We start from the raw sequence: 24,178 nt of genomic DNA on the forward strand, positions 1-24,178 counted from the left end.
TTATTATTTTCCTCCTCATCATTTTCAAATAAAATATTCCATAAATTCATATAATCCATTGTTTAATCTGTAAATAATATGTTATTAAGAGAAATTATGTAAGAAAATTAATATATTATATAAAAAGTGAAAATTATTAATGATTATTATACTTCTTTCTTTATCTTTAGCAAAACAAATTGGACATTTAATATTTACCTTTTGTTGATTATAATAATGCCACTAATGACAGCTAAAATTTCCACACCTGAATAGGCCCTAATTAAGCCTGCGGCACACTATGCTGGATTTCGTGCTAGTTTGCTTGCGGGCTACTGTGTTGGCTAGCTTGCTTGCTTAGAAGCTGGAAAATGACGTCACTTGATTGGAACAGTGCTTATTTTTCCGATGGATTTGTTGTTAGAACTGGTGCTATTTATCATGCTAGTTTAGTATTTTGGCAGGAGGATCATTATAATAAGGTGGTATACTATATGAGCCATGAGTTTCCCGACGTTTCATAATTTATCTCCTTCAAGCTCATGGCAGCCGGTTTTTTTAAAGAATTTTATTTAGTTATTGCAATTACAATACAATTATATTATAACAATAAGTGATAAATCATATTACACACGTGGTTTGTCCGCGGTATATTCAAACAAATACCTATACAGGGTGTATCTCTAACGGCGGCATATAGGAGATTCGTGTTAGTTGACTATAGCGCTCAGGACGATAGTAACTGAGAGCGCTGATTGGTCAATATCATGTAGTGCCAACTTGAAATGGTCCGTTACCAATAGATGAATACGAAAAATGAGACCCATCCGCCATTTTGGAGTGGAGAAGTGTTTACATGCTAGTTGTAGCAGAAAGAGGTGTGAAATGGAAAAATGTCAAATAGTGAGGTTACTAAAGTAAAAATGGAAAATAATGAATGGACAGTTCGAATATTCTTACTTTCTATTCATTATTTTCCATTTTTACTTTAGTAACCTCACTATTTGGCATTTTTACATTTCACACCTCTTTCTGCTACAACTAGCATGTAAACACTTCTCCACTCCAAAATGGCGGATGGGTCTCATTTTTCGTATTCATCTATTGGTAACGGACCATTTCAAGTTGGCACTACATGATATTGACCAATCAGCGCTCTCAGTTACCATCTTCCTGAGCGCTATAGTCAACTAACACGAATCTCCTATATGCCGCCGTTAGAGATACACCCTGTATACATATATAAAGCACGGAAAAATTAATTATAAAACGAAAATGACACAAAAGAAGTGGAATAATGAAGCTGTCTTATGCTTGATAGAGTCTTATAAAGATGAACCATGTTTGTATGCTACTAACTCTGTTCATTACCATAACAAGCATAAAAGAAGCGAAGCATTAAAAAGAATTTGTCTCAACGTTTCATCACAAAGACCAGGAACAACTGAAGTTGAATGCTCAACTAAACTTCATAATTTAAGGAACCAGTTTAATATTGAGAATCAGAAAGTTAAAGCTTCAATAAAATCAGGGACAGGATTTGATGATGTATGTATAATACACTCAAAAACTTATTTCAAATCATTAGATTTCTTACTCTTTTTTGATTATATTATTTGAATATTATATTAAAATATTTTCAATTTGTTTTAAGGTTTATAAGCCAACGTTGTGGTATTTTGATAATTTAAAATTTCTTGAAACTTATTTTATTCCACGAAAAAGTCATGACTCAACTAAAAGATATAGCATGTCAAGAGATACAGTTAAGTTTGTAAGTATATTTTAGTAACTTACTAATTGTGTAGCAATATGTTAATAAAACTGTAAAGTATTAATATTTTTTAATAATAATTTGTCAAAATTAAATAATTATTTTCTACAGTTAGATAATGTGCAAGAAAATCTTTTAAAAAGTAGTGAGAATGATAAAGAAGAATTATCAACAACAAATAATTATCACGATGAAGAACCTGAAGTCTGGTTAGATTTAAATATTCTCGATAGTCATCAAACAGCTGATTTAGAAGAGCAATCAATTGATGATCCAATAATTACAAATCATGTGTTTTCTCAGAAGGATGTACCTTTAACATCTTCTCGCTCAGTCAGTCCTACGATATCAATGGCATCTTCAGGAGTAGATAGTGATATGAATCCACCCAAATCTTTATCCAAAACAAATAAACGTAAACGTAAAGCTAATACTAATACTGAATATAATTTTAATGATGCCATAGAAAAACTAGCAGATTCAATGAAAGCGCCAGTAGTAATACAGTCGTCATTAGATATACCACAAAAAGATATTTCTTTGAAAGCATTACATCCTGTCAATGCTTGCATGTCATTTCTAGGATCTATTGTAGAAACAATAAATACTGAGGAGTTAAAATTTCATACTTTAAACATGTTGGTAAATGCTGTTATGGAAGCTAAAAGTAAAGACTTATTATTACAAGATGCTGTTTAACTATGACTATAATTAAAGCATAGTTCATATTGAAGTACACCTTGGTATGTACTTTGTTGTGTGGAAGCTGAAAGATAAGACTTATTATTTCAAGATTTTATTTAACGAAGTCTGTGATATATCTTTAGTTTTTATATTGAAGCATTAAAAATGTGAAACTTAGGTTATGATTTTATATTTATTAGAGTGTAAGCTTCCTTTTTAAGTTATGCGTATATAGTATATATAAAAAATATACTTTGTTCTCCTAAATAAAACAAAATGATTTAATTACAAAGGAAACAAAAATGTCGTTTACTATATAATAAAGCCAGCTAGCGTAGATGTATAGGCATATATTTGTTTTATTTTGTTATTTAAAATTGCTTAATGAATATTATTGTTTAAATAAGTTTTAAGATATTAAATGAAACATTTTCATTATTCAACGTTTGTATAACAAATTTTAATAAGTATGAATAAATTTTTGTTTGTGTTAAACTATACATGTCCTAAAGCTATAATTATAAAAAATCTTTCTATGAAATATTAATAATTTCCACCATTAACAGCATCTTCCTGCCAAAATACAGCACCAATATCATTAAAATATTCGAGGAATAAATTTCTTACATTTTGAGCCTCGCGAGAAGAATGATTCCCACTTTGCTGGCATACATTTCTTAACGAACATCTTGGTGCATCTGTATTTTCTTTCCTGTATTCAAATGGAATATATGATTTTTTAAGAATTTTGTTACCTAATATAAAATTATGTAAAAGTATACACACATATGTAATCATTTCTACTTTTTCAACAGATAATGGTATAGGATTTAACAGTATTCGAAATCTATTGGTAAGAATACCGAAAGCATTTTCTACTACCCTACGTGCTCGGCTTAAGCGATAATTAAAAATTTTTTTTTCGTGTGTTAGATTTCTTTCAGGGTACGGTTTCATTAAATTTACATGTAGTGAAAATGCATCATCTGCTATTATAACATATGGTAAATTATATGTACAGCCTGAAACTGCATTCGGTTCTGGTAAATGTAAAGATTTATTTTTAAGCTTTTCTCCTAAACAGCTATTACGAAATACTAATGAGTCATGTGTGCGGCCATTTTTTCCAACATCGACATATAAAAACTTATATTCTGCGTCAACTAAGGCCATAAGAATAATACTATCGGATCCTTTATAATTGCGATATTTCGATCCTTCAGAGCGAGGAGGACGAAAGGCAATATGCTTTCCATCCAAAGCACCTACGCAATGTGGAAATTGCCATAAAATGTTAAATTTCTCTGCTATGACTGTCCAATCATCTGCTTTCACTGGAAATGGTATGACCTTCTGTTCAAGAACCATAATAATAGCTTTTAGTGTTTCTGGAATTAGCTGCGATAATGTATTTGGAGCAATTCTTGTTGAATAAGATAAATCTTGAAAAGTACTACCCGTAGCTAGATACCTAAGAGTTGTAGCTAAGCGTATCTTTGGAGAAATTGCTTCTCTTAAAATGGTATTGTGTTTTTTAATGAATGGAGTAACCAAATCTATTAATTCGTTCATAATGCCTTCTTCTAAACGAATATAATTTGTAAATGACGTGGGATCTTCTAGTCTGATTGAAAAGACAATTTAATAATTAAATTATAATATACTATAAATATTACGATCTATAAATAATCGTACGCAATATTTACATTCAAAATATTTATATACCTAAGCTCATTAAATAACATCTTTAAAACATTATTGTTTTCATCTGTGTCACGACGTTGCAACCATTTTCGGCACCATAAACGTCGCCGACAGTTGTTTTGTTTTTTTAAATTATTAATTATTAACATTACAGTCGCTGCATTTATTCTACGACGTAATATTACATTAGTAGCAATAATATTTTCCATATTAATATTATTTTGTACTTGTTAATATTAACAAATATCTTTCACTGTTTTGGAGTTAAATTTAAATGCTACCCTTCCACGTATACTATACCAAGCAATGCAACCAATCACAATAGCCGTCCAGCACCGCACTCATCGCAGTATTAATATCTAGTGTGAAGCCAAACCAGCAGCACTACCAACATTTTAACCACCATAGTAACCGACAAGACAGGTAGCATCAAAATCCAACAAGAAATATAGCAAGCAAAAAAGCATAGTGTGCCGTAGGCTTTACTCTGGACGTTTATTTTCAGGGATTAGATCCAGATCTCGGATCAAACTTGCCGCAGTGTCGCAACTTATGAAAAAAAATACTAGATCACCCTAGACTAATCCGGATCTGGTGAGGAGGCTTTCGCGAGAGTGAATCCGGATCCAGATTTAAGTAGAGTAATTAGGGCCTATTCAGGTGTGGAAATTTTAGCTGTCATTAGTGGCATTATTCTAATCAACAAAAGATAAATATTAAATTTCCAATTTGTTTTGCTAAAGATAAAGAAAGAAGTATAATAATCATTAATAATTTTCACTTTTTATATAATATATTAATTTTCTTACATAATTTCTCTTAATAATATATTATTTACAGATTAAACAATGGATTTTATGAATTTATGGAATATTTTATTTGAAAATTATGAGGAGGAAGATGATGTATTATTATCTTCCTCCTCATCATTTTCAAATAAAATATTCCATAAATTCATAAAATCCATTGTTTAATCTGTAAATAATATGTTATTAAGAGAAATTATGTAAGAAAATTAATATATTATATAAAAAGTGAAAATTATTAATGATTATTATACTTCTTTCTTTATCTTTAGCAAAACAAATTGGAAATTTAATATTTACCTTTTGTTGATTAGAATAATGCCACTAATGACAGCTAAAATTTCCACACCTGAATAGGCCCTAATTACTCTACTTAAATCTGGATCCGGATTCACTCTCGCGAAAGCCCCCTCACCAGATCCGGATTAGTCTAGGGTGATCTAGTTTATTTTTTCGTAAGCTGCGACACTGCGGTAAGTCTGATCCGAGATCTGGATCTAATCCCTGAAAATAAACGTCCTCTATTTAAATCTGGATCCGGATTCACTCTCGCGAAAGCCTCCTCACTAGATCCGGATTAGTCTAGGGTGATCTAGTTTTTTTTTCTTAAGTTGCGACACTGCGTTAAGTTTGATCCGAGATCTGGATCTAAGGGCCGGTACCACTTCGCAAATCAGGCAAGCCTCATGTCCAACATGATGGATAAAAATCTGAGCACTGAAAATCAGGTTGGCATTAGTGAGAAAGTGACGTCATTTTTGAAGAGTCAATAAATTGTAAACTGATAGTACATATTACTACATATTGTTTTGACAGTTCGCGACATTAATTTGTTATTGAAGTGATTAATGTAAAATAATTCTAGAAATGTGTAAAAATATTAAAAAGGAAATAAATGTTTAATTAAAAAAGTTATAAGTATTGTTTAATTTAAGTAATTGTATAAAGTATACATTTATCTTTGCAGTTACTTCTTTATTATTGTTTGTACATAAATAAATTTGTGTGTATTGAATTAAATGTTATTATATATGCTACGATTAGCTAAATAAAGTATTATAATGAGAATATATGGTGAAATGTCTATATTTTCTTTAGGTATTTGAACATATTTTTAACAAAATTCAATATTAAACGATTAATGTGCATAAAATTCATTCATGGTAACAATGCGTAAGAATATTTTGCTGCTTTAAAATGTTCCAGTTTATTTTCAAAGTAAATACATCCTATATGCATAATTCTGTAATGTCGAACTTGCACTTGTTTAGTTTATTCCCATAATATGTCTCAATTTACGATTTCCTTTTACTTTTCATTCACGCGTAGCTGTACCAATTGAAGGAACTCTGTTACTCTAACGCAAAATTTTTAAAATTCATCAATCCGGTATCATAAATACTGTAAAGAAGAAACAAGTTTAAGCCATGATTCTATTTTTACTCAATACTTATTCTTAAATTTACCAACAATTATGTCCTAGAAAATCAGAATTTCTTCTTTCACTGCATAGGGATTGTTCGTGTAGTCCAAATATTTAATGATGTTTTTTTTTATTGCGAACACGGTCAGCTGAAGTAAACTATTCCTCACCACATTGTCAAATCATCTGAAAACAATAGAAAAGAAAGATATTAAGAATCGCTGGCTAAATATTTTTCTTTGAGTTTTTTATATTTACCTATATACAAAATTCTTCTCCTAAGCGCATGAGTCTAATAAACTTTTTCGATGCATTCATAGCACTTCAATGACGGAAAGCATGTTTACAACTATAATAAAAGAAACTACGATGAAAATATAGAGGCAAAACTTATGCTATATGTAAATGCGACAGTTTGTCTTACTTAAAAAGCTTCAGGTTTGACCAAGTTTGACTGCTAAAGAAGCGCACATAATTTTTAGATCGTTAATAGGAGGTAACGAGATATTATATTAATCTGTAAACAATACTGGACGTTATTTCCTATTAGCTTCGCATAAGAATGTTTAATTATAGGCGTATAACTACTTTGCAAAATAATTATCAATTAGATATTGGCGTTCATCTTCCGTTGGTGATGCAAATAAGACGTTTTCGTCAACACGCATATATGTTCGTAAGCCAGCTTTCTCTACCTTCTTATCTCTTCGCGTTATATTATATAACACGGCAGTGGCTAAAATCACATTGACTGTTCTTTGTGGTGTTTTAAACCGCGAACCTATAGTTAATACAGGGAACATTCTTCCCCAAACTCCGAAGCACCTTTCAACCTGAAGTAAAATTATACATAGACAAAATGAAATCAAATATATATAGTCTCACACATTTTATTATTATAATATTTATTATTCTCACCATGCATCGAGTTCTGATGTGTGATTCATTATATAATTGCTCGGCGGCTGTTCTAGGTTCAGCGAGTGGTGTCATTAAATATCGGTGGTTGCGGTAACCACGATCTCCCAGGAGTACACCATTTCCAAATTCGTAGTTATCGAATCTTGATTTCAAGCAGCTACTCTCAAAAATAGTGGAGTCATGTGTAGATCCCGGCCACTGCGCAACAATATCTAGTATCTCCAAATTACTATTGACGACGCACTGTACGTTTATACTGAAAAATCCCTTTCTATTTCGGAATATTTCAGCATCATCGCCTCCTATTAATAACATGAAATAACAAAAAAAATTAAATTGTATATTTTTTGGAATTTAAATATATTAATAAACTTACCATAAGACCGAATTCTCACGTGTACGCAATCTATGGCGCCAATTACTCGTACCATGCCAGAAATCATGAAATTGTTTTTGCTTGTGTTAATTATCTCATGATTTATTGCTGGGAGCTTAATATATCGGGGCAACAATTCTGAAATCACCTCAGAAACTTCATGGACGATACGATGAGCACTTATTTTACTAATTCCATTAAAATCTGCTATTACCATCAAAAAGCTCCCTGTGGCATAAAATCTTAGTGCTGCTTGTAATTTGACACTTAATGAAATAGAATCACTCCTAAAAAGAAATAATGATAGTTATATACTGTCATAGTTTACATACATCCTACAGAAAAACAAGCTTTGCCTGTAAAAAAAGGCTGCAAATACATAAAAAATACTAGCGAAAATAGTATCCTAATAGGAGATAGATAAAATAAGTAAATAATATTAGTCATTTTTTTACGAAACATATAAATAATTATTACCGCTGTCTATTTCGAAGCTTCGGCTCAATTTGTCTCAAAACCCTTAGAAATTGTGGTTTTGTTAAACGAAATCTCGCTCTAAACGCATTATTATTTAGTGTTACGAAATAATCGCATCGTTGTAAAAGAATACGAATCCGTTGTCGTCGTTGTCTTCGCTGATGATGTTCTTCCGAAACTTCGTGATCCATTATACGTTTTTAAATATGAATTCTTGCTTGAAAACTGCAGAAATCAATAAATTCAACTTGAAGTTTCTGTTTGTTACAAAAGCATTTGTTTGCAACTTCTATACATTTTGCTTCAAAATGGACACGGAATCAAAAGAGATATTCTTATCAATTATTGAAAAATATTTTCATATTATTGAAAATAAAAAAACAAATGGCACAACCTCAGGAGAAAAAGCAAAAGCTTGGGAAAAAATAGAAAACGAAGTAAAAGAGAAAATAAAAAGTAAATGGAGTAAAATATGTCCTAAAAGTACGTGGCAAAATTTGAAAATGCGTGCTAGAAAATATTCAGCAGCATGGAAATCTGAACTGTATAAAACTGGTAATATATAATACATAATTTTTTTTGTTAATATTATTTTTGTATCTAGATAAAAATACTATTATTCTTCCTTTAGGTGGTGGAACGTCAAAGGCCCCGGTTCATGATGATTTCTTAGAAAAGATAAGCTTTTTGTTAGGCAAATCGGCGGTCGGCATAGCCGGCATCAAAGACAGTAACTACTATTATGTCAGTCGAGGACCGTCTACTTCTACCTATATCCCACAACCATCAAGACGAGATTCTGTATGTACATATACCCCAAATACTGTTGGGTGTCTGTTGGAGGAATTAGAGGAAGATGCAGATGATCCTCAACCAATTTTGGATGTAATATTTATTATTAAATAACTAACATAAACACTTAAATTGCATTTGTAAATCTCATCTTTTCTATTTTAGGCAATGATCACCGAGGGCAGTATTACAAATTGGGGAAAAGGTGCTGGCCCCAAATTATTAACAAATCCCATAAGCAGACCTATACAAAATGTATTAAGGCAAGATATACCCCAAGAAGATAGTGAAGGACAAAGTGCAGGAGCCAGAAATTACAATCAGCTTATCCTCAAGCAAATAGAAACTGAGGAAATTAAGCAACAGTACTACAAATCTAAAATGCTACTTTTGGAAACAAAAATCAAAATATCTCAAGAAAAACTTCAAAGTTTACGAGATTACAGGTATGTTTTTAACATTCAAAAAAATGTTCTTATAATTATATTATGACTACCATCCTGCATTATCGATACCTGAAATTTTATGACTAAAAAACATTGATTTTTCTTTTTTACAGATCATAGGAGTTACGTAAATGTGATGTGGGATTAATTACTTTTTATTGGCTCACTTAAGGTGATCGTACCCAAAATATAGAAGTTCCATGATGCTCTTTTTCCGATTAATAACTTATTATATTGAGTTTTGTTAAAAACTTGTTCGACTGCTTAATAAAATAGACATTTCAACATATTGTCAGCACAATACTTTATTTGACAAATAATAGTACAATAACTTTTAATCAATATACAAATTTATTTATATACAATGAACTATGAGAAATCACTGCAGTAGATATAAATATATGCACCTTTCCTAATTAAATTATTTAAATTAGATACTACACACAATGCTTATTCTTAAAATTTTATTTTTAATATATTTCTATACTTCATCTCTTACAATCTTACATTAATCACTTCAATAACAAATTAATGTCGCGAACTGTCAAAACAATATGTACTATCAGTTTACAATTTATTGACTCTTCAAAAATGACGTCACTTTCTCACTAATGCCAACCTGATTTTCAGTGCTCAGATTTTTATCCATCATGTTGGACATGAGGCTTGCCTGATTTGCGAAGTGGTACCGGCCCTAATCCCTGAAAATAAACGTCCAGAATTACTAGACGGAGTGAATAGAGAATTCTAGGGAAAGCTCCGTCGGAGTGAAAAGAGTTTAATTCCGAACTCACCTACTATACATCGTATAATTCAAAATGGCGGAGTTGGCAACGCTGCTCAGTGCTGGCATTACATTAACGAACGCAGCCAAAGCTTCCTGTTCCAATAGGAAATTTATAAAACGCCATTTTGCATTTCTTTGTAAGAAAGAACTTGTGGAGTTGTCATGAGGTATTGGCTCTTATTCCAACTTTCTAAATTTTTCGTATATTTAACTAATAGATAATTTAAGTGTTACATCCTTAAAGTCAATAGAGGCTTAGTTCAAAATTTATGTTACTGAATCATTTAAGATTTATTTGTTTTAAATGTAAAACATTCATAGATATCGAGTGGCCACATGGCTTCTTTGATTTAACATGCTGTATTTAAAGTTAATTATCTTACAATTCGTTTATTTCAGTTATACAATTTAAATATTTTTAAATCTGGTTGAATATTATTTTAATTTTGTAATTAGGTAAAATGTGTCAATGCAAATTTTGTGCTAATATAACGTTTTCATTTCAGTTCTTTAAAGCTACAGAAGCGGCTTGCCGCGTCCGTTATGCGATGCGGGAAAAAGAAAGTTTGGCTGGATCCTAATGAAATTAATGAAATTGCAAACACAAATTCTCGTAAGTACAAATGTTATTTTTAAATAAATAATTGTGTTTTTTGTCAACTATTAAATATTCTTATTTAACTTAATTGCAATTTTTTATTTATTTTATAGGACAAAATATTCGTAAACTGATTAAAGATGGTCTTATCATAAAAAAACCAGTGGCTGTTCACTCTCGAGCACGTGTACGTAAAAACACAGAAGCACGACGTAAGGGACGTCACTGTGGATTTGGTAAGAGGAAAGGTACTGCCAATGCTCGTACTCCACAAAAGGTTAGCCTTTGAAAGCAAATAGCTTTTTATACTTTAGCCATTGTGGTTATTCTTATCTGAAGATAGAATGTCACACACATACTAGATTGCTGTTTTATATAATAATTACTTTTTTTTCTCTTTACTCATTCCAGGTTTTCTAAACAAAAATTACCTAAATTATTCACTTATTTAATATTAAAGTTGTTTCTTCTTTCACAGGATTTATGGATCCAGCGTATGAGAGTTCTTCGAAGGCTTTTGAAAAAGTATCGTGAAACAAAAAAAATTGACAGGCACCTGTATCATTCACTTTACATGAAAGCCAAGGGTAATGTGTTTAAAAACAAGAGGGTTTTAATGGAGTTCATCCATAAGAAAAAGGCAGAAAAAGCTAGGGCAGAAATGCTATCAGATCAAGCAGAAGCTCGTCGTACAAAAGTGCGGGAAGCACGTAAACGTAGAGCAGAACGTATTGCTACTAAAAAACAAGAATTATTGCAATCTTACCAACGTGAGGATGAAGCTGCTGCAGCACAGAAAAAGTAATATGATATCAAATTTTATTGTATTAATAAAATTTAATTAATTAAATAATGTTCTTATTTTCTTACAAAAAGTATATTATAAAATTTCAAATAGTTTAATTGCATATTAAATAAAATGCAATTTTTCGAATTAACTCTGGCAAAAGTGAAAGGTATAGCTTCAAATAAATCTTGAAAACCTAACTAATTTATCTACTGAGAATGAGTAAACTTAGACGATTAAGTAGCAGCAATATGCTCAAAAAGTGTTTAGAAATCCATGTTGCTGCAAACCATTTTGCTCTGTCAGAAATTTTTGTCTTTTATAATTTCTTACTGAAATAACTCAACCTATTTCTGAATAGGTTGTGATTGAGAGTCTAATGCCAATAGGTACATATTTTCAGCATAATTTTACATGTATTTACTACTAGTTGATAGTCAAAGAAAATGATATTGCAAGGATTACTGGCAATAAATTCCTGAATATTGCCACAGTAAGAAATTTTACGAGTACTGCATTACTATTATGACATTTCGATTAACTTGGACTAACTGCAGCAATGTTTTAAAAAAAGATGAAAGAAGTAAGTATGTACAAGTGTAGTATAGAAAATAAATTTTCTGAAAAAGAAGTGTACAGAATGGGATTAAAGTAATCAAATGGAGGTCAGTAAATTTACTGGACGATCTTACAATAGCATTCATATCAGCAATATGAGTTTACTGCATTTATATACTAGGTTTAGCTAATAAATCTGGTTCAAGCATTGTATTGGGTGAAGAAAATGATTTAACCATTGCTATTTAGATAAATATGATTAAATAAATATCTATAAAATGTAAGGAGAAATAATTATTTATAGTCTACTTTCTATTAAAAATACTTTATTTATTATAAAATTCAACAGAGAAGGATTATAAGAATGGGATGGAGAGCTATATGAATTTCCTAATATAGTGTGTCAAATAGTGGAGAAAATGGCATACAGTATTTGGTGAAAATTTACAGTTATGGAAAACAGATGAATAATTTTGTTATTAACACTAATATAGTAATGGAAATGTTAAATTTTTGTGATATATGTAAGGCTTATCCTCTCTAAATCTTGTAGAAAAAAGTCTATAAGAATATGAAAAAATGTGTGAATTCAATCTATAGTTTCTCATTTTAAAAGCAAAAATAATAATGGAAGTAAAATTAGTAATGTTTTAAATTAATATTACTATATTCTTTTTGCAGGATATATATCCAATAGTAATTGATAATGTTATTAATGTGTTTAGCATGATCACTCGATAAGTAAAGTGAACAAACAGGGCAGAATTAGTTATAATGGATCAGGAAAAACGTTGACAATAGTATGCTAACTGTCATGATTCCAAAAGTTATTAGGTATAAAATAAGAAAGTTCAAAGTAGGTAATATATATATCGTTATATAAACAATCAACATACAATGAAAGATTCTGATTTTGAATAAGTTAAATTATCCAATACTTAATTAAATATATGTAAATAAAACTCTAATTATTTGTAGTTGAAGGAATAGCAACAATACTAAAAATTACAAAAACTTTTAAAGAAATCTTTGAAAGATGGTCTACAAACACTGTAAAGACCATTGCTGCTGATACTAATGTTCAGATTTCAGAGGAGAATCCTTGTTAAAAATATTGTTGATGTATTTTTACAGTTTTAACTAAAGGGGAATGCTTTTAAAAAAATTACACACTTTGCATTATAAACAATATGTAATCGCAGTGGTAGGCAAGAAGAAACACGATTTAAAACAAATTATAGGAAAATATGTGTTGTGCTTCCCAAAGAAGTTACAACTATTTACAAAACTGCATTTTTTTTTAAAGCTTCATTTACCCTGGACCCTGGTACATACTTCATCAGAGACGTGACTCGAGCTCGACTCGAACTCGACTCAGGCAAAAATATATAGTATATGTAACGTAAACTATAGTATAAAAACTCGACTCGAGTTCGAGTCACGTCTATGAGTACGGCTATTAAACAGAAGATGAAATATGAGTTCATGGAGTATCCAGATAAGTGGGAGTGCCAACTGCCAGCACCCAGCCGCCAGGGCCGTTCGGAGCCGTTGCGTTGTAACTTGTAACGGAGCAGGCAAGCCTTATGTACAACATGGCGGACAAAACTCTGAACGCGGAAATTTTGGTTGGCAGCAGTGATCGTAAACCCCGTGAACGTCGTTTTTTGTAGAATCAGTGCATCGGATTCGGATCACGAACGTAAACGTTCGTCTAGGGTTGAGTGAGGTATTTTTTTGTAAGTTGCAGCTCTGCGACAAGCCTGATCCGTGATCGGAATCTGATCTTTGAAAATAAACGTTCTAAAATCAAATGAATCAAATTACCGAGTTCAAGATGGAGGACTTGGCAACTTTGGTGCTTTAACTTAAGTTTACTTCCACAGGGATCACTCCACCCCCACACTCCACTGCGTCGTTTTCGTTTGGTCCAGTGTCCAGCAGTGTCCAGTGTCCACTGCAGTCCACTGCGTGCAATCACTGACTGTCTCCAATCCCCATTGCCCAACACCCTCAATTTCCCGCAGTTGTTATGTGAGTGTATGTGCTACATATGCACATGAAGCTTTTACCTGCTTTGCCGTTTCGCCGGTCGGTTCGACTCTTACTTTTCGGAGCGTCCATTATGTGGTGATAAGCGCTTGGGTTTGTTTGGTTGAAGGTGAGAAAAATTGCAATTTCTACTTTTATTTATAAATAACGGTAATCAGCATATCTTTCGTCAAACAATATGAGATAAATGTAATTAAAAATTAGGTCTGTTCGTTTTATTGGAAAGCCGCTACGTCTTTTGCACTTTTTACGGTGTTGACTTATGCAACGGATAAAGACAGAAATACTAATTGTGTAGAAAGTATAAGAAATGTAGCTAAAACGAAAAAACCTATTGTAAGTATTGGAAGCTTTAATGCTTTTGTTTAAACTAGTTCGTTTTTTTGTGAGAAATTTTTTAAAAGTGATGCTATACTCATTGATTGGAAGTTCTAACCATCCAATTATGTTAAGTTGCAGGATTTTAATATATTATGTATGTATTTTTTTAGATAATTATAGAAAAATGTCAATACCACCATATTTATTGGGGCCAAACCCATGGGCCACTATGATGGCCCAGCAACAGGCGCATGTGCAGCTAGCTGCAGCTCAAGCGCATGCTCAAGCTGCTGCTCAAGCACAAGCTGCGCATCAAGCTCATTTTCAAGCTATGGCAGGCCCTCCTTTACCACAAATGCCTAAGCAACCTGAAGTACTATCAGAAGATAAATTACAAGAAAAAGCACAGAAATGGCAACAATTACAATCAAAGAGATTTGCAGAAAAACGAAAGTTTGGATTTGTAGATGCCCAAAAGGAAGATATGCCTCCAGAGCATATTAGAAAAATCATTCGTGACCATGGTGATATGAGCAGTCGCAAGTATCGACATGACAAGCGTGTATATCTGGGTGCTTTGAAATATATGCCGCACGCTGTAATGAAACTTTTAGAAAATATGCCAATGCCATGGGAGCAAATTAGAGATGTAAAAGTTTTATATCACATAACTGGTGCAATCACTTTTGTGAATGAGATACCATGGGTTATCGAACCAGTGTATATAGCACAATGGGGAACAATGTGGATTATGATGAGGCGTGAAAAACGGGATCGTAGACACTTTAAAAGAATGAGATTTCCACCTTTTGATGATGAGGAGCCTCCATTGGATTATGCTGATAATGTACTAGATGTAGAACCATTAGAAGCTATTCAAATTGAACTTGATTCTGAAGAAGATGAATCAGTAGCTGCATGGTTCTACGAGCACAAACCACTTGTAGGAACAAAGTAAGCAGCTTTTAATATCTGTTGTATTGTATAAGTTTAATATTTTCATGATGAAGTGCGTAGGGGTCCTGAAATCAACCATTATGTGAGTTGACAATTGCAGTATATTTGCTAAATTTGTCCGAGATGAATTTGTGAAATACTGCAATTGGATTAAACGCTAATCTGAAAAGTAATTAGAATAGGAATGCATTGTACTTTTATTGGTTAAAATTTTCCATAAGAAATTTTGTTGCAGATACGTGAATGGATCCACCTACAGGAGATGGAACTTGTCACTTCCACAAATGGCAACACTTTATCGTTTGGCAAATCAATTATTAACAGATTTAGTGGATCAAAATTTCTTTTACCTATTTGATCCAAAGTCTTTCTTTACTGCAAAAGCATTAAACATGGCTATTCCTGGTGGTCCTAAGTTTGAGCCTTTAGTGAAAGATTCAAATGCAGCTGATGAAGATTGGAATGAATTCAACGACATTAACAAAATTATCATCAGACAGCCAATTAGGACTGAATATAGAATTGCTTTCCCCTATTTATATAACAATATGCCACATTTTGTGCACCTCTCATGGTAAGTAATATTTTAATAAGTTCATTTTTCCACGCAAGTTTAAAGACTTATAGAACAGAGTATGTCAGTCTTACTAGCAGTGTGGTAAATTAAAATGGTGGCTGTTATTCGTATCCTTTACATAGATTAAAAGGAAACTGCTGATTTCACCAATAAATACTTTATAGATAAACCAATTAATTGAATTCTATTGTATGGTATAGTAATTATGTTTTACAGGTATCATGCGCCTAATGTAGTTTATATTAAAACTGAAGATCCTGATTTACCTGCATTTTATTTTGATCCGCTAATTAATCCAATCTCACATAGGAATTCCTTAAAGGTAAATAAAAGCAAGTTTATTTAATGACTTGAATTAGTTTTATTTGTTATAATTTTTTCCGTTTTAGACGGTGGAGCCACAGGTAGAAGATGATGAAGACTTTGTATTACCAGAAGAGGTTCAGCCATTCCTTCAAGAAACACCTCTCTATACTGATAACACAGCTAATGGTATAGCCCTGTTATGGGCACCAAGGCCATTTAATACAAGATCTGGACGAACAAGGCGCGCTATAGATATTCCCTTAGTGAAGTCTTGGTACAGAGAGCATTGTCCTCCTGGACAACCAGTGAAAGTTCGAGTCAGCTACCAAAAACTATTAAAGTATTTTGTGTTAAACGCTTTAAAGCACAGGTCACCAAAACCTCAGAAAAAACGCTATCTATTCAGATCGTTCAAGTCCACAAAGTTTTTTCAAACGACTACCATTGATTGGGTAGAAGCTGGATTACAAGTTTGTCGTCAAGGATATAACATGTTGAATTTGCTTATTCATCGAAAAAATTTGAATTATCTCCATCTTGATTATAATTTCAACTTAAAGCCAGTTAAGACTCTAACTACCAAGGAAAGAAAAAAGTCTCGTTTCGGAAATGCTTTTCATTTGTGTCGAGAAATTCTCCGCTTGACAAAATTAATTATTGACTCACATGTTCAGTATCGTTTGAATAATGTCGATGCCTTTCAGCTTGCTGATGGGCTACAGTACATTTTCGCTCACGTTGGCCAGTTAACCGGAATGTACCGATACAAGTATAAGCTTATGAGACAAATTAGAATGTGCAAAGATTTGAAGCACTTGATATATTATCGTTTCAACACTGGACCGGTCGGAAAAGGACCTGGTTGCGGATTTTGGGCGCCTGGTTGGAGAGTTTGGTTATTTTTCATGAGAGGTATTACACCCCTGTTAGAGCGATGGCTTGGAAATTTGCTGTCCCGACAATTTGAGGGTCGTCACTCAAAAGGCGTCGCTAAGACAGTTACGAAGCAACGGGTAGAGTCTCATTTTGATTTGGAGCTGAGAGCATCAGTGATGCACGACATTGTCGACATGATGCCGGAAGGGATCAAGCAGAACAAAGCGCGAACCATTCTTCAACATCTTAGTGAAGCCTGGAGATGCTGGAAAGCGAACATTCCTTGGAAAGTTCCGGGACTGCCTATTCCTATTGAAAATATGATTCTACGTTATGTCAAGATGAAAGCTGATTGGTGGACGAATACCGCGCATTACAATCGTGAACGTATCAGACGTGGTGCGACGGTTGATAAAACAGTTTGTAAGAAGAATTTAGGGCGTCTCACTCGTTTATATTTGAAGGCCGAGCAAGAAAGGCAACATAATTATCTTAAGGACGGTCCGTACATTTCCCCTGAAGAAGCTGTAGCAATTTACACCACTACTGTTCACTGGCTGGAATCTAGAAGATTCGCACCTATTCCTTTTCCACCTCTGTCCTACAAGCATGATACGAAACTTCTGATTTTAGCTTTGGAAAGATTGAAGGAAGCTTACAGTGTGAAATCTAGGCTAAACCAGAGTCAACGAGAAGAGCTCGGGTTAATCGAGCAAGCTTATGATAATCCTCATGAAGCTCTGTCGAGAATCAAGCGTCATCTTCTTACTCAGAGAGCATTCAAAGAAGTTGGCATTGAATTTATGGATCTCTATAGTCATTTGATTCCTGTTTATGATGTTGAGCCGTTAGAAAAGATCACCGATGCCTATCTAGATCAATATTTGTGGTACGAAGCGGATAAACGCAGATTATTCCCGCCCTGGGTAAAGCCATCCGATACAGAGCCACCACCTTTACTGGTGTACAAATGGTGCCAAGGAATCAATAATTTGCAAGACGTTTGGGACGTTAGTGATGGTGAATGTAACGTCCTGCTGGAATCAAAATTCGAGAAATTGTACGAAAAAATTGATCTTACTTTATTAAATAGACTGCTCAGGCTGATCGTCGATCATAATATTGCCGATTATATGACCGCGAAGAACAACGTGGTCATTAATTATAAAGATATGAATCACACGAACAGTTACGGCATCATTCGCGGTTTGCAGTTCGCTTCTTTTATCGCTCAATACTATGGATTGGTTTTGGATTTACTTGTTCTTGGATTACAGCGAGCTAGCGAAATGGCTGGGCCACCGCAAATGCCCAATGATTTCTTGACTTTCCAGGATGTTGCATCGGAGACGGCCCATCCAATTCGTTTGTACTGCAGATACGTCGATAGAATTCATTTATTCTTGAGATTCTCAGCCGATGAAGCAAGAGAACTCATTCAGAGATACCTGACTGAGCACCCCGATCCAAACAATGAAAATATTGTAGGGTATAATAATAAGAAATGCTGGCCACGCGACGCCCGGATGAGGTTGATGAAGCACGACGTTAATTTAGGTCGTGCTGTCTTTTGGGACATTAAAAATCGTTTGCCACGCTCGACAACTACTATCCAATGGGAAAATAGTTTCGTCAGCGTTTACAGCAAGGACAATCCTAATTTGTTGTTTAACATGAGTGGCTTTGAATGCAGAATCTTACCAAAGTGCAGAACTACTCATGAAGAATTTACTCACAGGGATGGCGTTTGGAATTTGCAAAACGAAATTACCAAGGAAAGAACTGCTCAATGCTTTTTACGGGTCGACGACGAGAGTCTTCAGAGATTCCATAACAGAGTCAGACAGATTCTCATGGCCTCTGGATCTACAACCTTTACCAAAATTGTCAATAAATGGAACACCGCTCTCATAGGGCTTATGACATATTTCAGGGAAGCAGTTGTAAATACACAGGAGCTGTTGGACCTTTTGGTAAAATGTGAGAATAAAATTCAAACGCGTATTAAGATTGGTTTAAATTCCAAAATGCCATCGAGATTCCCACCTGTTGTTTTCTACACGCCCAAAGAATTGGGAGGTCTAGGTATGCTTTCCATGGGTCACGTTCTTATCCCTCAGTCAGATTTGAGATGGTCAAAACAGACTGATGTTGGTATCACTCATTTCCGATCCGGTATGAGTCACGACGAGGATCAATTAATCCCTAACTTATACAGATACATTCAACCTTGGGAATCGGAATTCATAGATTCTCAGCGTGTTTGGGCAGAGTACGCTTTAAAACGTCAAGAGGCTAATGCGCAAAATCGACGTTTGACTTTGGAAGACCTCGAAGATAGCTGGGATCGAGGTATCCCCAGAATAAATACACTTTTCCAGAAAGATAGGCATACTCTGGCTTATGACAAAGGTTGGCGCATTAGAACGGAGTTCAAACAGTATCAGGTAAAATTGATCATTCATTTATAGCAAGCATGCCAAAGAATTTCGTAAAGGCATATTTATAAATTACGTGATACAATCATTAGTATATACTACAGAAAAATTTATATTAGCGTTCTTGAATTTTTAGGTTCTCAAACAAAATCCATTTTGGTGGACGCATCAACGTCACGATGGGAAATTATGGAATTTGAATAATTACAGAACAGATATGATTCAAGCTCTTGGCGGTGTAGAAGGTATTTTGGAACATACGCTATTTAAAGGAACCTATTTCCCAACATGGGAGGGTCTTTTCTGGTAAATCGCTTTTATTAAATTTTTAGAGCATTTTCTATCGAGTTTTTGGATATTAACATTTGAATTCTTAAAATGTTGGCCTATCGAAACTCGTAAATAATAGATCTATTTTGCCCTGTGTTAGTGCAGCCTATCTAATGCAGTTTCCTACAAGACAACAAAACTTTCATTTATCGAGAATACTTAAAAAAACTTATATTATTTGCTGCCATAGTTAATACCAGATCTTTCTTCTTATCTAGGGAGAAAGCTTCTGGATTCGAAGAATCTATGAAATATAAGAAATTGACAAACGCACAGAGATCTGGTTTAAATCAAATTCCGAACCGTAGATTCACACTGTGGTGGTCACCGACGATCAATAGAGCCAACGTGTACGTTGGTTTCCAGGTACACTACTGTTTTAAATATAAATAAATTATCCTTTTTTAACACACATAATTTGAACGTTACGTCTCATTTAGGTACAATTGGATTTGACCGGGATCTTCATGCATGGCAAAATTCCAACTTTGAAGATATCCCTCATACAAATTTTCCGTGCTCATTTATGGCAAAAAGTGCACGAATCAATTGTTATGGATCTATGCCAAGTATTCGACCAGGAATTGGATGCACTTGAAATTGAGACTGTGCAGAAAGAAACTATTCATCCAAGAAAATCGTACAAAATGAATTCCTCCTGCGCCGATATCCTGCTGTTCTCTGCATACAAGTGGAACGTATCCAGGCCATCTCTTTTGGCAGATTCTAAGGATTTAATGGATAACACAACAACTCAAAAATACTGGATCGATGTTCAATTGAGATGGGGAGATTATGACTCACACGACATTGAACGATACGCAAGAGCCAAATTTTTGGATTACACAACAGACAATATGTCCATTTATCCATCCCCTACTGGACTGTTGATAGCTATAGATTTAGCGTATAATTTACACAGTGCGTATGGTAATTGGTTTCCAGGGTGTAAGCCATTGATACAACAGGCAATGGCAAAAATAATGAAGGCAAATCCTGCATTATATGTGCTGCGAGAACGAATAAGAAAAGCGTTACAACTTTACTCATCTGAGCCCACCGAGCCTTATCTTTCATCTCAAAATTATGGAGAGCTGTTCTCCAATCAGATCATCTGGTTCGTAGACGATACTAATGTGTATCGAGTAACAATTCACAAAACCTTCGAAGGGAATTTGACGACAAAGCCAATCAATGGTGCCATATTTATCTTCAATCCACGAACCGGTCAATTATTCTTGAAAATCATCCACACTTCGGTTTGGGCTGGTCAGAAGCGTCTTGGTCAACTGGCGAAATGGAAGACAGCGGAGGAAGTAGCAGCTTTAATTCGTTCGTTGCCAGTTGAGGAGCAACCTAAGCAAATTATTGTAACAAGAAAAGGAATGCTGGATCCATTGGAAGTGCATCTTCTCGACTTTCCTAATATTGTCATCAAAGGGTCCGAATTGCAATTACCTTTCCAAGCTTGTCTTAAAGTAGAGAAATTCGGTGATTTAATCCTTAAAGCCACGGAGCCTCAGATGGTTCTATTTAATTTGTACGATGACTGGCTTAAGACTATTTCGTCTTATACTGCCTTCTCTCGTTTAATACTTATCCTTCGAGCACTCCATGTGAATACGGAGAGAACAAAGGTAGTCCTGAAGCCAGATAAAACGACTATTACGGAACCTCATCATATTTGGCCATCGCTTACGGATGACGAATGGATCAAAGTTGAAGTACAATTAAAAGACCTAATTTTGGCTGATTATGGTAAAAAGAACAACGTAAATGTTGCTTCTTTGACTCAATCTGAGATTCGTGACATTATACTTGGTATGGAGATCAGTGCCCCGTCTGCGCAACGTCAGCAAATTGCCGAAATCGAGAAACAAACTAAGGAGCAATCGCAGCTCACGGCAACAACAACAAGAACCGTCAATAAACATGGTGATGAAATTATCACAGCCACGACATCTAATTATGAAACACAGACTTTCAGCTCCAAGACGGAATGGCGTGTGAGAGCAATTTCAGCGACCAATCTTCATCTGAGAACAAATCACATTTACGTCTCATCGGACGATATTAAGGAAACTGGTTACACGTATATTTTACCTAAGAATGTTTTAAAGAAATTTGTCACAATTTCTGATTTACGCGCTCAAATCGCTGGTTACATGTATGGTGTTAGTCCTCCTGATAATCCACAAGTTAAGGAAATTAGGTGTATAGTGATGGCACCTCAATGGGGTACTCATCAAACAGTTCATTTACCGAATACCCTACCAAATCATCAATTCTTGAAAGAAATGGAACCACTTGGATGGATTCACACGCAACCTAATGAATTACCTCAATTGTCGCCTCAAGATATTTCTACACATGCGCGAATTATGGCTGAGAATCCAAACTGGGATGGGGAAAAAACTATTGTTATTACATGTAGCTTTACACCAGGTTCCTGCTCTCTTACGGCATACAAGCTCACGCCAAGGTGAGCAATTCTTTTTTTTTTACATTTTAATCATTGTTTTCTCGTGCAAAATGATATTAATGTATCATTTAACTTTCTAGTGGTTTTGAATGGGGAAAGCAAAACACGGACAAGGGAAATAATCCTAAAGGTTACTTACCCAGTCACTATGAAAAAGTACAAATGCTTCTATCCGACCGATTTCTCGGTTTCTTTATGGTACCTAGTCAAGGATCTTGGAATTATAATTTCATGGGTAAGTGGGGAGGGAGGGGGGAGCTTGTTTGTAAAAAAGATTGTATCAATCTTACGTGTTTGTATAGAAATATATATACAGGGTGTCCCATGAACGATGGCCATGTCAATACCATCCGATAGGGGACAAAAATCTAAGTAAAAAAGTTGTAAAAACTTTTTTGTTAGCATCCTTGGTTAAAAAGTTATTTGCAATTAAAGATTATCGATGACGTAGCCTTTCTTAAAGAGGATGATTGTTTTAATGGTCGTATTATAAGGCCAAAAATGCTAAGATTTTGTGAATTAAAATATTAAGAAAAACACAAAGCCAAACATCCACTTGAGCCTATTGAAATGGTTGAAGGCCGGTCGACAGTTTCGAGTGCTAGCCATCATAAAAACAATCAAAACATAAACACCAATTCACAAGCTCAAGTGGATGTTTGGCTTTATGTTTTTCTCAGTATTTTAATTCACAGAATCTTAGCACTTTTAGTCTTATAATGCGACCAAAACAATCTTCCTCTTTAAGAAAGGCTACTGTCATCGATAATCCTTAATTGCAAATAAATCTTTAACCAAGGGTGCTAGCAAAAAAATTTTTACAACTTTTTTCCTTAGAATTTTGTACCCTGTCCGATGGTATTGGCATGGCCATCGTTCGTGGGTCACTGTATATATACTGCTCAACGATATCCTTTACCTTTTGCAGGGGTGAGACACGATCCAAATATGAAATATGAACTTCAACTAGCAAATCCAAAAGAATTCTACCACGAAGTACACAGGCCAGCACATTTCTTAAACTTTTCAAGTTTAGAAGATGGTGATGGTGTTGGAGCAGATCGTGAAGATATGTTTGCTTAAGCTCAATGACATCCAAGAATTTGACATTTTTGACAGACATTTTATACGAGGAAGATGATCAGAATTATTATTTTTATTAAAACTGTACATTTATATTTTTGAAGATCAGCGCTTTGTATCAATCGCTGCTTTTTTTCATTCTTGATAGTTGTGTTAGACTATTTCTCTTGGCAATTCTTGCATTTAATTTAAGTAGTATAATTAGTCTGCCTTTCATGTATGTTTAGTAAATTACATTTTACCTACAATATATGTTGTAACGTTATTCCCGCCAGTGTGAGGGGCCACTCACTCTGCGGGTTTTCTGTTACCTTCGTCCATCCATGCTTAAGGTAACATGGCGCCTTAGTCAGTTGGGTAACCAACAACCCTACGTTATCATTTGGGCATTACCAGAGATGAAAAACGGGAGATTGCTCATATGGCAGGGTCAGGGTCCTAAAATAATCCTTGCCGGTAGGCGGCGCTGATGTTTGTTAGAAATCGAAAATTCCATAAAACCACTAACGCCATCTGACGGACGCGAATGGAAAGCACTTTGTTAGGCACATACACCATTACTGTGGTGCGAATGCGTGTGCAACCTCCTTCGGTTACCATCGCTCAGCTTCGGACATCTTCGCTATACATCGAGATCGAGAGAG

The 24,178-nt window shown here is 34.2% G+C and overlaps 3 protein-coding genes across 5 annotated transcripts; all 3 read left to right on the plus strand.

The window, feature by feature from the left end:
* The first annotated feature begins 1,254 nt into the window (after positions 1 to 1,254).
* On the plus strand, positions 1,255 to 2,452 carry LOC136776168 (uncharacterized). Its single transcript, XM_066731546.1, has 3 exons — positions 1,255 to 1,527; positions 1,634 to 1,753; positions 1,865 to 2,452. Exons 1-3 carry the CDS (start codon positions 1,255 to 1,257, stop codon positions 2,450 to 2,452), a joined length of 981 nt encoding a protein of 326 aa, XP_066587643.1.
* A 7,832-nt stretch (positions 2,453 to 10,284) lies between these two features.
* On the plus strand, positions 10,285 to 11,620 carry RpL19 (ribosomal protein L19). Its single transcript, XM_066732179.1, has 4 exons — positions 10,285 to 10,336; positions 10,676 to 10,782; positions 10,881 to 11,044; positions 11,246 to 11,620. Exons 1-4 carry the CDS (start codon positions 10,332 to 10,334, stop codon positions 11,570 to 11,572), a joined length of 603 nt encoding a protein of 200 aa, XP_066588276.1. The 5' UTR covers positions 10,285 to 10,331; the 3' UTR covers positions 11,573 to 11,620.
* Positions 11,621 to 11,770: 150 nt separating this feature from the next.
* Positions 11,771 to 23,775, plus strand: Prp8 (pre-mRNA processing factor 8). 3 transcript variants are annotated; one of them, XM_066732178.1, is made up of 11 exons: positions 11,771 to 14,273; positions 14,369 to 14,500; positions 14,656 to 15,439; positions 15,678 to 16,016; positions 16,236 to 16,341; positions 16,409 to 19,648; positions 19,776 to 19,945; positions 20,188 to 20,335; positions 20,410 to 22,451; positions 22,532 to 22,686; positions 23,380 to 23,775. In XM_066732178.1, exons 3-11 carry the CDS (start codon positions 14,670 to 14,672, stop codon positions 23,532 to 23,534), a joined length of 7,125 nt encoding a protein of 2,374 aa, XP_066588275.1. In that variant the 5' UTR covers positions 11,771 to 14,273; positions 14,369 to 14,500; positions 14,656 to 14,669; the 3' UTR covers positions 23,535 to 23,775. The 3 variants fall into 3 exon arrangements, with proteins under 3 accessions (XP_066588275.1, XP_066588274.1, XP_066588273.1); XM_066732177.1 differs by lacking the exon at positions 14,369 to 14,500 and having other exon boundaries at positions 11,771 to 13,841; positions 13,999 to 14,273; XM_066732176.1 differs by lacking the exon at positions 14,369 to 14,500.
* The last annotated feature ends 403 nt before the right edge of the window (positions 23,776 to 24,178 follow it).

This window comes from Prorops nasuta, unplaced genomic scaffold, assembly GCF_024137725.1.
Source record: "Prorops nasuta isolate Cenicafe-Biocafe unplaced genomic scaffold, Cenicafe_Pnas_1.2 PNAS00009, whole genome shotgun sequence".
Lineage (NCBI taxonomy): Eukaryota > Metazoa > Arthropoda > Insecta > Hymenoptera > Bethylidae > Prorops > Prorops nasuta.

Bases quoted from the DNA above. Each gene is read 5' to 3' on its own strand.
- LOC136776168 (XM_066731546.1), top strand. From the start codon at position 1,255: ATGACACAAAAGAAGTGGAATAATGAAGCTGTCTTATGCTTGATAGAG. The intron at 1,528-1,633 runs GTATGTATAATA...ATTTGTTTTAAG, and splicing joins CAGGGACAGGATTTGATGAT to GTTTATAAGCCAACGTTGTG. The intron at 1,754-1,864 runs GTAAGTATATTT...TATTTTCTACAG, and splicing joins CAAGAGATACAGTTAAGTTT to TTAGATAATGTGCAAGAAAA.
- RpL19 (XM_066732179.1), top strand. The intron at 10,783-10,880 runs GTAAGTACAAAT...TTTATTTTATAG, and splicing joins AATTGCAAACACAAATTCTC to GACAAAATATTCGTAAACTG. The intron at 11,045-11,245 runs GTTAGCCTTTGA...CTTCTTTCACAG, and splicing joins ATGCTCGTACTCCACAAAAG to GATTTATGGATCCAGCGTAT.
- Prp8 (XM_066732178.1), top strand. From the start codon at position 14,670: ATGTCAATACCACCATATTTATTGGGGCCAAACCCATGGGCCACTATG. The intron at 16,342-16,408 runs GTAAATAAAAGC...TTTCCGTTTTAG, and splicing joins CACATAGGAATTCCTTAAAG to ACGGTGGAGCCACAGGTAGA. The intron at 22,452-22,531 runs GTGAGCAATTCT...TTAACTTTCTAG, and splicing joins GCATACAAGCTCACGCCAAG to TGGTTTTGAATGGGGAAAGC.